Here is a 12,701-nt window from a genome sequence, read left to right on the forward strand (position 1 = left end):
GGAATTGGAAGTGCATCTAGAAACAGCTACATAATAATGTATTGTTACCAACAAGACGTCACAACGAGTTCTTTGGTGAATCCTAAAATGAAAAAAAAAAGAGATAGAAAATCTGTCCATTTCACGTGGTCGTAATAGATAAATAAAAGGGAAGGGAGAGTTATGAGGAAAAGTACAAAATCATTCAGTGGTCACAAGATGGGATGTTCTTCACTGTGAGGCAACCTTGTCTGACTACCAAAGCTTTTGTTATGGAAACATCAGTTTCATATCGTTTCTACGTGAATTTGGTCGTTGAGAGAGAAAATTATCATGTACACTAATGTGCCCACGGCACATATTGTAGAGCAGGCCTGCCATCATTATTCATCCAAGAATATCTGATAGATTCCATATAGAGCAATCAGGTACGGTACGCTATTTAAATGCATCTCGGTGGGCAAAAACAGTTCCCAAATCAGGGAAAAGGTTTATATAGACTTGAAGAGATTATTGGAGTTGTCAGGAAGCCTTCTGTAGAATCAGAGAGACTTAGCAGCTGTGACATAGTGTGGAACTACATTCCATGACATGCTCTATGTCAACAGAACAGTCACGGGTGTGCGTATAGCTGGGTAACCCCGTGCAACACTCTGGAGATATGCGATGACACCAGCTTGCCCATTTCTCACTTGTAAACTAACAACTGAGGTAGCATGTACTTGCAGGTCCGCCATGGGCATTTGGGAAAGCTTCGCAGAACGATTGAAGTAAAATGCAAGGACAGTGGACGCTTTCCTCTGGTCCGGAAGTAAAGACACAAACGTTCTGATTACGGTCGTATGCATACCCAGAAGACCACTGACGTTGCCGGTTTGTAGTAGCAACAAGCACCCCGAATCTCAGAAAATGCGCAGACTGTAAAGACGAGCGGAGGGTAGCAATCATATCGTCACAATTAACTCATTTGACACGACCGCTCTCCGTCTTTTATTTTCCTATATCTTTTCATGTGTCTTTTTTGTTTTCGTTTTACTTTATGTTTTGTTTTGCCTTGTCTTATTTCATTTTGTTGTTTCTTTGTTTATTTTGTTCTTTAGTTTTATTTTATTTTGTTTTGTTTTTGTTTTTGTTTTTTAGTGTGAAAGGGCTTGGCCGTTTGAGCATCATGCACTGGTCGGAATGTATCCTTGCAATGATGAAAGACACGAAGACGCAGTATAGAGGGTGGAGTGTCTCCCCGGACGAGGGAATAAGGGGAAGAAGGTCAGAGGTTTTCGACACAGCTCTCTACCAAATATCCTTTCATAGTTCACAAAGCCCTTACCAGGCAGAGAAACATTGTCTTCGTTTAACCTCCAGCAAGGGAAATCCAACGGTTGACTCCAAAAGTATCATTAAACATCCGATCACCCCAATGGAGGTGAAAATCTTGACTTAAACAATCTTTTAAAAAGTCTTTAATACTTCATGGCAAATGCCTTATTCGCAACTTGTCCTATATACTCGTCAGCTGACTTCAATTATCACACTGACTTTCAATACTGGTGAATTTATAGACTCAAAAGTGGTATTCAGTACAATTCCCAGGAGAGAGGTAATGTTGCATTACCTTTGCATAAAACGTAAATGGAAACGTATTTCTTTTATTGACATTCCTTGTTATTTTCGTGTTCTTTTTCACTGCAGACATTTGACAAACTAATACTCATCCAAGTGAAGGTGGAAGGCAAAATGACAAATTAGGCAACAGAAAGGTAAGGTTGGAGTAAGCTCATCCATGTCACAGCAGCACATATTTTGCATTATTTGTGCTAACTGAAATGATGATGATAATACTCATTCTTGCATACATTGCTGGTGTTGTTCCTAGAATTTCTTCCAACGTAAATATTAAAGGAAGAAATAGCATCCCAAGATGCTATGTCAGTAAAGATGACGCATCTGAAACTAAAGTTTAGTCTGTGTATCCACAAATCAAAAGGAGCCTTCGAGGAAATAATCATGGTAATGTTATTGCCTGGGTTGCGCCACAAAAAAAAGAAAAAAAAAAGAAGTACGAGCAAGGCACATTCGCAGAGCTCTTTGTCATCTATGGAGACACACAGCAAGAAATATTACCATGAAATGACGACTTCGTAAGCAACCCTCACAAAGTGATTGATTTGAATGCCGAGCTCTGTATTTATGCGCAGATAATACTTAGTTTATAGACATAACATTATCTAAAGCGTTTATAATTTTTATCTCTTTTCCACATTACTTTCATTGCACTTTACTAACATCTCATCTCTTCGAATGTACAAATATAACATACAAAATTCAAGAAAACAAATACACACGTAGAGCAGACGTGCATGAATTCCTAAGTTGGTTACTGAAAAAGATGGTGCTATGATGATAGATAGCTTGAGCTTCGTCTGTACGAGTAACCACGAGAAATACCGATTTGATCCAGGAAGTTCTTGGAGTTCCTATGAAATTGTGCCGATGAACTGGAGCCAAGCCCGGGACCAATCTGCTGTTTAGCACGTTTAACGATCCCCTTACTGATGGTGAAATCCTCGGAATATCAAACACACGGTGACTTCAGGGTATAGAATGTCAGTTTGGCATTGAAATCTCGTGGCAGGAACCCATTGTTATTTTCTATACACGAAAACAAGATCGCTGCGTAGATGAAAAATGGGTATTTGCATCTAATAACATCATTTTACAGAGATTGGTTAATGAAGAGCAGCATTTGGGGAGCAAAATTTGTGGAGAGTATAGAAACCATGACGCAGGTGGTACATCCTCTCTATTTCCGGTTCTTCTATATATCAATGTCACCTGTGCAGACAATAAGGATGAATATTTTGTTGTTTCTTTTTTGTTTCAATATTAAGTTGTTGTTGCTGTTGTTGCTGTTTGTCTCTTGCAACGTGAACGGTAATCTTTTTCACTAAATGGCTCAATTGAGGGTTAGCTTATTCGAGGGCATATTTGTTTATGTGTTGATAAACCTTCCACTTAAATGCAACGTTTTCATTCACACTTTGTGTCCACAAGGCAAAGTTTAATTACCGGCGAATTCTTCACTTTTCTTACAAAACTAACGTATGTATTTTTGCATGAATACAACTAAATCATGGACCTGTGTAAGCCTACTTCTGCCTTTATGTATGAACACATACATGTGCGAAAGTATTTGTATAACATTCTTTTTTTTATAATCAATAAGTACACTTTCTACCTACGTGATGTTTATAAATCAGACAGAAAGTTCCGCAGGAAAAGGGATATTTACGTATGGTATTTCAAAAGATGATTCAAAGGCAAGAAATTAGTGATCAGTAGCTATAGCGCCTTGTGTAGCAATTCCATTCACGTCAATGAGCGCTGAACAGTGCTTTCTCGGCGCTTGTGGCGGACCAGACGGGAAATTTGCTGAGTGATGTCTTGCGGGTTTGCTGATTTCTGGCGAACACTACTGTGTATTATCAGCACACTCCCCGTTTTGTTTTGTTTTTTGAGATAATAATAATGATGATGATGATAGTAGTAGTAGTAGTAGTAGTAATAACAATAATAATAATAATAATGATAATAATAATAATAATAATAATGATAATAATGATAATGATAATAATAATAATGATAATAATAATAATAATAACAATAACAATAATAATAACAATAATGATATACAATTAATAATACAGGGTACTTGTAATACCCCTTACCATTCTGTCTGAGTGCTCAAAATTAACGAGAAATTCCTTACACACATAAACAGGAAAGAGAACATTTATAAAGAACTTATAGTTGGGATTTTTTCTTAAATTATATAACCATGTTGGGCAAAGATCCTGTAATGATAGGAACACTGTGGTAGAGTGGATGATTATCCGGTCTCGTAAACAGGAAATCCTGGGTTCGACTCCTAGCCAGCGCGCTTTTATCTATGGACAGGAAGTTTTGTCTCTTGTGCCACAGACTATAACAGAATACCTAGCAACGCTATAGGATAACGGCATGGTCCTGTATGAAAGAACAGTACGCACACTGAAGAGTCTACTCCGGGCAAATTCAAAGCCGTTTCATTAGTAATCAATCGGCTAATCTGCCAATCTGGTAGACCTAATCAATCTGCTAATAACAATTAATATCATGAGTATTGGATGACTGGTATCGTTATCATCATCATGACAACGATTCGTAGTGCTAGGAGTACAGTCAGACTACACAGTAGCATGCTAGCTCTGAGAGCGGGGTGAAAGAGAAAGGGGCGGGGTCAAAGTATCCGTAAAACACTGTGATTGACAAAGCAGATTCGTTGTTGAGCGTAAACCCACCTGTGAAGTTCCCATCTATCTCGTAAGGTATGACTGCATCTGTCCACTTTCGCTCCGCCCTTGCCGTCACTGCCCTTGTGTGTCGACGGTGAATTTCATCTATCGATCGCCTTTTTACTGGAAAGTAATCATTCGGAATATTGAAAAAAAAAAGAAAGAGAAATTATCAATCCGTCACATCTCAATGAACAGTCGGGATACACATGCAGTCAACTATAAAGCGTATATGACATGATATTAAGTTGTCAATAAAGGTGTCAATACGTGTCAATACTATAGACCTCTAGTTTATCACTTAATGTCAAACGCTATCGGTAGGAAGTTGTTGGAAGTGATGAGAAATGGGAGAATATCTTAAAGTGCAATTCCACTCATCAATACTCCAATTATTCATTTAGAAGGATACAAGCTAATCTCACTTATTTCTGCAAGTTTCGTGCAGGTCAAAGGAAGACTTTTGAGGCCAATGATAATCATCATCTTCTTTGCAAAAATCGCTGCGACTAATATCCTCGTTGCTTGAAAACATCTCAGACTTTGAACTGCCAACAGCTTTTTTTTTTTTTTAATCGAATGTGCCGATGAAACTTTGACCATTTCGTTTGTTTTATTTCACTCTTTTATCAAACTAAAATATACAGTAGTACAAGGCAGTAAGAAACGTGCGTGTATTTCAGCTGACACATTGGCCCTTTCACCCACCGTATGGAGAAATGTCGTTCTGTAGTTCTATTGACGCTTGGAAGAACATTATAGAATAACCTTCTTGCGTTGGGGCTCTCGAAAACCGTATCTTACGGTGAAATGTAATTAGATGTGTAGTTGTTTTCAACAGTATTTATAATTGAAATAATCAATGTCTGGAAGACCTCTAAGTGACTAACATCATGTGATTATTCCTCTAAATATTGTCTAGTGATGTGCTGCTGTCATGGAACCGAGTAAATTTCTTGCAAGATTCTCCTCTAGGCAAATACTCCTTAAATAATATAAAATAAATGGAGTCATCCCACGAGCCCGACACCGACGAGTCATACGGCCCACGATCTCGCCACTAAAAAAAAAAAGGTCCATAAGTCATACAACCCATGAGCTCAACACTGCAGGCAAAAAGGCCCATGAGTCCGACAGTACGCAAACAAGGCACACGAGTCTCACACTAGGCATAAAAAGACACGTGAGTCCGACACTAGGCAGACAAGGCCCACGAGTACGACCCTAGGCACAAAAAAAAGGCCCGAGAGACCGACATTGCATACATTATGTACATTAAGCCCGTGATGCAGTGTGTCGGACTCGTGGGCCTTGTTTACCTACAGTCGGATTTATATCCTTTTTTTGCCAGTGTGGTATACTCTTTGGCCTTGTTTGCCTATCATATCATAGTATCGGACTCATGGGCCTTGTTTGCCTATAGTGTCGAGCTCTTGGGCTGTGTGACTTCGTGGGCTGTGTACCTCGTGGGCAGTGTGACTCGTGGTATGTATAACTCGTGGGCTGCATGACAAGTGGATATCGGACCCGTGACCTGCACCCATATAAATAAGCGAGTCACACTCATTCTCAGTAATTCTGACTCAAGTCAGGAAAGAGTCATACGAAGCTTTTGCTTCAGTTATTATAATGTGACTATGAACGCCTTATAACAAATGACAAGAGTCTGTCACCATCACAATGTCAGGAAGCAGTGTGACAAATTCTCGTCCTTGTTATTAGTTTGCTTTCATGGAAAAAAGGACGCTGTTGTAACTGTTAAGTCGACACCTGTCTCTCTAACAAGGCACGTAATTACCATGCCAGAACATCAACAGCAATGTGACAAAAACAAAACAAAACAACACAAAACAAAATAAAATAAGATAAAACAAAACGAAACGAAACGAAACAAAAAAAATATTTTAACTTCTTACTGCCTCCAACACTTTCCCAGCCATTTCAGGGTGGTATACAATCTCTTGTTTACTATAACAATTCAGAATGTCTAAGGTCTTCTTGTTCAGCTTTTCTATTCCAAACAAGACTGATATACTAAAATTATATAACATGTACATTAGATAATCGAAGAAAAAAATTTACAGCTTGGAAAAAAAAAACTCATTGAAAAGATGTAAATTCTGCACTATATAGAAAAGAAATGCATGTCTAAGCAAACATAAGAATTATGCAGTCATGCAGTAGGAAATCATTTCACATATTGAAACTATCATCCATAATTCATCAAGTTTGTGGGCAGAATCAGAGCAATTTGCCATTTATTTTTGTTCTCCACTGGCATCTTCTCTCTCCTGAAATTTTCGGGGAAGCGGCAAAAAGCAGCTGAGGGCTCTGCGTTGGTCTGAGTCGCCATGAAGGAAGTGACACATATGTTTAATTCGGCAATTCTCTGTGCGGCTCACCAGACACATGAAGAAATGGAGTGGTTGCTGAAATCACTTAGCTGTTCACCTGTCAAAACCGCCATTATCACCTCATTTTTGTTTTGAAGGGGCCCGCGTGAAAGGGACTCTTGAGTGTATTAACATTGTAGTGAGGACTCTACGAAAAGGCAGTAGTGGTACACAATGTTCCAAATACGAGTTACACGTCTGTTAGTTGCCTTATTATTTTAAAGGCTTTGAACCCTTTTCTCAGGGCATTCCCTAATGACCTAACTACTAATATTATGACGCTGTGACGATTGCAACCTTTGGCATGGAATGTTTTCCATCTCTCCTTTCATTTCAATGTCACGTTTAAAAATCTTGAAGTCAACTCATTCTCATGTCGCATCTCACATAGCTGAAGTTGTAGAAACGAGAGATTTTACCTATATCTCACACCATCACACAGCCACATCAACTATACGATAGCGGAAAAGATCAAGAGAAATCATCTTTCCTCCAGAGGTTGCATCTGGTTCCGATGTTTGGCAGAACGGGACATATCCAGAGTTCTGAAAACACCAGAAGGTTGTGCTTGACGAAAAAAGCCATCCCTACAACCCATATGGTGTAACAGACATTAGTTGACCAAAGTGTTCTGACACAAGTAGTTTTACATGCGCGAAGCGCATTAATTGTACCTGATTTCAATTAAGAAGGCATAAAGTCGAGGCGCTTTGTGCCGCTCTAACGATGAGTTCTGCATTTGTCATTCAACGAAATAATTCCTTACTTATGCCGGTTGAATAGGTCTAATGATATGGCAGTAGATTTTCTCTTGCAAACGTCTAAATAATTTTCGAGAAACTGTCCTGCATTGTAAGACATCGTGAAACAATCACTTGGAGAGATGGGTATTCCTCGATTTTAAAGGAGTAGGCCCTATTTATCAATTTCGAAAGAGTAATTTATAGCGTATGCGCATAGCGGAAAAAAAAATGAGATAAAAATTGTGAATGGGGTACACTGTATATAAGAAAGTCGTGGTTATCCAAAACAAACAAACAAGAAAAAAAAACAAACAGCTGTCCGTAGGTCATTTAACATGTCATGGTCATTCAATGCGTATTCCTAAGCTGTTGTCCTGGTCACGTATTGCTGAAGACATGGCACGATATTGCTTATTAAACGTTTGTGGCTGATTTATAATTCACTTCTTTATCTTCTTCTACAAGTATGTTTGTTTGAAGACTCTGCCGTTGTTATACCAGGGAGGTGCTAGAGAAGGAGAGACAACTACTGCTCTCCTTTGAAGTCACCGCCGAGAAGTTATGCGTTCAACTATACAGGTGTTACCCATGTGCTTTGACAAAAGAGAGCATCAATAATCGGGACTAGCGCTCTCACATCTAGAAATACTTGCCCCTACTGCAATTCGCTCTCTCTTTCAATGTGATGGCAACAATGAATTTGTGTGCCTTGAATCGGAGCAGCGAATCAAAATGCAGTGCAAAACGGACAATTTTAACAGCAAATAGTTTAAAAGCACGCTGGAACACGCTTTAGCGGAGTACTTTATTTGAAATATCAAAATATACCAGATTAAAAGATAGAAAACTAACATGCGGAAATGTGCGCATTATAGAAAAATATTAGGTTTTTAAGAGGGCCTAATTTTCATTTCATTTCGATTTGCGCTTTACGAAGAAACTAGAAATACATGTTAATAATATTGAATTCTTTCCTAAACTATTCTAAATCAATTCGAGTATTTCCTTTAAAATTTTACGGTGAAATAAAGCTTGTAATTCAACGAAAGGTGAAATGCGCTCTTCGTCTTCGAACTTCGTCTTGCAACTAGAGCGGTGCCGAGCATGTAAAAAGCGTAGTGGAATGCTAGACATCCCATTGTAACGCCTTGAACCCAAGCATGTGTTTGCATGAATTATAAAGAGTTGCCACTCCATCTCTGTAACACCTCCCTGGTTATACCAACGAAATTTTGTTCTCGGCCTACGTATAGGGGTAAGAGTACACACAGTTGTTAATATAATGTTATATCAATCTGATAATTTTGTGTCAAATATGATGATTTTTGTGCAAACGACGTCTCAATAAGTAACATGGACCTCCCAAGACACTGGCAACCATATACGAGGTTGAATAGGGACCTACTGACGTTCTGACGGTCGTATTATGCGACCTCGGCGTTCATTTTCTGCTCGTAAGCATTACTGTCCAAGATAGCTAACAGAAGTGGGGTCTGTTTCATGAAGTCATCACATAAGAGCCTTTACGTTTACAAATCTCAGAATGGCCAAAGACGCTCACATGTAGCTATGAGAGACTCTCGAATCCATTTCACGAAGTCTCTCATATTAGATTGTCTAATGAGCGTAAAGTCTCTCATAAGACTTTCATGAAACAAACAACTGGCCTGGCGGCTTACTCACTATATAATCGTTGCAGTATCATAAGATCGGTGAACGCACCCCTTGTGTTTCCAGCTATCACATTTTGATCCTGTGAACATACTCCACTTACGTGTCCTTGAGGTGACAGGAATGACAGACGAAAGAAGTATATGGCTCACCATGATGATTTGCTTCTCTATTTCTGTGCCGCTCCTGTAATATCCTCCTCTGTAAGTGTGCCCTCGATGTTCTAGCGTACATCATCTCTCGGGCGTAGTCCTCGTCCGTGAGTGCCGCATCACCGAGGAAACCAGCTGGCAAGGGAAGAAATCAAGGTGGGTCACTTCTCAGCATAAAAGATGGTATATCTTTACAGATTTAAGTGAATCGTCGGCTCTAACAATGAAACGCTATCACAGCCTATACTAAGCATCAAGATTTGTAAGAAACTTTGTAAATCAGAAGTATTTGATAATTGTGGTGAGACGTTCTTCTTGGAGAGCAAATAGAAGCATACGTAACATGCATGTGCGCTCATCTCCAACATAGCGTTATACTTACGCAGCTTCCAAACCGTGGACTCACTTCCATTAAAAATCAGGAAATCCCCAACTGTAGCATTCTCTAAACTCACGCAACTGTTCATTACTGTTAATCATTAAATCAGAGGCTCTTGCAGCGCAGAGAAATCAGGCCTATATAGGTTTTGCGCTTTACAAATTGATAAATAACGGTATCATTATTGTGTTTATTAGCTTTATTATTATCATTGTCATTGAGTGATTGATATAAATTGTGGTCAAATATCTGTCATGGACATGAATTATTTGATTGTGGTCCATGTTCACGGGGCAAGCTTGCTATAAAGCAACTCACAGCCCCTAAATGAAGCCCGCATTCCATCTACGTAAATTTTCTCACAAAAATACCCATCTCATTCAGTGTTTCAAATACTGTATGATTCTGGTACAAAATTCTCATAACCTCTTCATCAGGAATCAGCATGTAGATCAAGTCTAGCAATATTCTTCCCTGCTCACTTCAGGAAAAAGCAATGATGTCACACCAATGTGCCAGAGAGCGACCCAGTCGATTTGTTTATAATCGAGCTGTCATATCCGTTTGATGATTTGCGACTATCAATAGTGAGCAGACGATATCGACATCTTGTTTTCGCACGACGTGTAAATTGGGAATTGAGAGTTCCCTAACTCATCGTATAGAGGGGAACTGCACTTACTTAGGATCTTTCACAAGTATCAGCAATGGAAGACTCCACATAGTCTACAGTATCAACATGTGCCAATTGAACGGACACGTGGGAGGGGGGGGGGGTAATCATCATGAGGTGCCGTTTTTCAATAACGAATTTCAGATGAGATTGACCTTGGTCTTCATCAGTCTTTCTGAAAAGTGTGTATTGTTAATTAATGGCCAATAATGGCGCAATGAGTTGTTGTACGCGAAATGTCTAACATTGTCGGAATTACTGAAATGTAATCACCGATTCGAAAGCTCATTTCCAGATTGATTGATTGATTTTTATGTAGCAGTTAGCAAAAAGTGACTCTCAGTGGAGCGTGATTCTACAGGAATTTGAAGAGATTTAAACCAAATTTTACCCTTAACCCATGACGAACAGATGTTTTAATGTGTTAACGCAGCAATATTCTTTTCTAGAGCAAGATGCAAACTTATAGCATATTTTGCGCATCAACACGATACCGTGGAAGTTTATGGGATGTTGACATTATGACGGTATTCAGTGGACAAGATGGTGAAATTCAATATTAAAGGCGGCTGAATGCAAAATAAGAAGGACTACGCACGTGCAGAGTTTACGCTGCCACAAATTCCAACCGCCGTCTAGGCCGGTGGGGTTCTGGGTCCGGCTCCTTGGCCGGCCCCACTTGGGGGAGTACTTAAAGCCACACCAAGAGGTGGCGGCAGGGAAATTAGTCTCCTTTGGTTTGACAAATTGTCTCCATTGGGGCTGCTGGTAAAGCAGTGTAAGAGGTAGGAGGTCCGAGAAGTCCTAGGCGCGCTAGTAGGCCTATACGCTGACACTTCCTTGGTCGAACAGGGTCGTCTACTCCGTACCACTGAGAGCCGTCAAATTCCACCAAATTCAGTGTGGTACACATTTAGTCCGTAATACGTCACATCACGTAAAATCAAGACCACCATTACCATCACCACCACCACCACAAAAGACAAAAACAAACAAGCAAACAAACAAACAAACAAACAAACAAACAACAACAACATGTTTTTACAGTTGACGTTCTATGGACTTACATCAGGTGCCAGTGTACGCTCTTCTAATTTTCCAAACAAAGTATTAATGACATGAATTTAACATGCCGTTTTTCAATAAGAATAATGACGTCAGCCCATAATTGAACTTATTTTGTGTAGACTTCAAAGGTGTTCATACATTAAAAGCATTTTCACACACAGCTATCATCTATAAGGCATCGTAATTTGGACTGCCACAAAAAACAACAACGAACAAACAAACAAACACACAAACACACAAACAAAGCCCACGGCTTCAAGTGATATTACAACTCGTTGGGAAAGGACAAAATTAAATAGTGAGATGACCTTTGGGATGATAATGATGGATTGGCCGGGCCTTTCATTGTCGCCACCATCAAGATGATGATATCAAAGTTAGCCCTATTAGAATATATTAGTAAAAGACACTCGTGTCTTTATTCGCGTACTCTCAAAACAATTAGACAAGACTAAGAGTACAGGAAAGGAATTTGCCATAAACATGAAATTATGTGGATTCGATAAATGTAGAAATAGTTTAACACATTCGTGAAGTTTGAGGAAATTTGGCCTCACCGTTCAAAGGTTATGAATTTCTGAAATTTGATGAATTCCATGTTACTGTCAATATGCCGTCATCGCCGGATTGGAAGTCTACAACATTATACGGAAGATGTCACGATAGCACAACGATATGAAGAAAATACTGTACACCATGTACACAGAGAACTGCAAAAAATTAAAATATATTTTTAGGAGGAAAGTACACCTTCCCCTTAGGGCTTTACTTGCTAGTGACATAATGTTAAAGGTAACAATATTCTTCCTGTCTTCTGAATGACGTAAGTCAAGTTCTATTCTATTATGTTAAAAAAAAACCAAAAAAAAAAATCACTCGTGTGTTCAACAGCTCTTTCTGCACTCAGAGGATCCATTTATTATGTTCGGGGTAAATTCCCCTCAAGAGTTTGAATGGTTCTCATTCATGTCTTTCTGATTATGAATGATAACGTTGATAAAGGAAGACGTGAATCATCAATCTTGCTTTCCCCTTTGTTCAAAATGCATTTCGAGTTTGAGTATACAAGGTAAAACTCAGAATAGTTCCGATGCTTTACCAGTGACAGTGAAAAATAGCGATTGTTTTCATTTCCTTTCTCCTCTCTGGAAAAGTTGTCGGGTGTAAATGTCAAAAACATGTAAACCAAGTCGACCGGAAGCTACAGAATGTGGCTATATTCAACTGAATACTGAACCTTGCAGCATTTCTGGTGAGGCAGTATTTAACTTCTTGTCATTCTTTCAATAGGTTTTTGGGTTTGTTCTGTTTT

The 12,701-nt window shown here is 39.1% G+C and overlaps 1 protein-coding gene across 1 annotated transcript in view; it reads right to left on the reverse strand.

Annotated features, from left to right (window-relative positions):
* LOC139719390 (bone morphogenetic protein 1 homolog) overlaps positions 1–12,701 on the reverse strand; it is a 46,898-nt gene that overhangs the window by 17,472 nt on the left and 16,725 nt on the right. The window contains exons 3-4 of the mRNA XM_071630807.1: positions 9,270–9,404; positions 4,317–4,433 (exon numbers count right to left, since the gene is read on the reverse strand). Coding sequence (XP_071486908.1) covers positions 4,317–4,433; positions 9,270–9,404 — 252 coding nt within the window. The remainder of the gene's footprint in view (positions 1–4,316; positions 4,434–9,269; positions 9,405–12,701) is intronic.

This window comes from Diadema antillarum, unplaced genomic scaffold (assembly GCF_040938485.1).
Source record: "Diadema antillarum isolate AM-2024a unplaced genomic scaffold, OU_Dant_1.0 scf00000110, whole genome shotgun sequence".
Classification (NCBI taxonomy): domain Eukaryota; kingdom Metazoa; phylum Echinodermata; class Echinoidea; order Diadematoida; family Diadematidae; genus Diadema; species Diadema antillarum.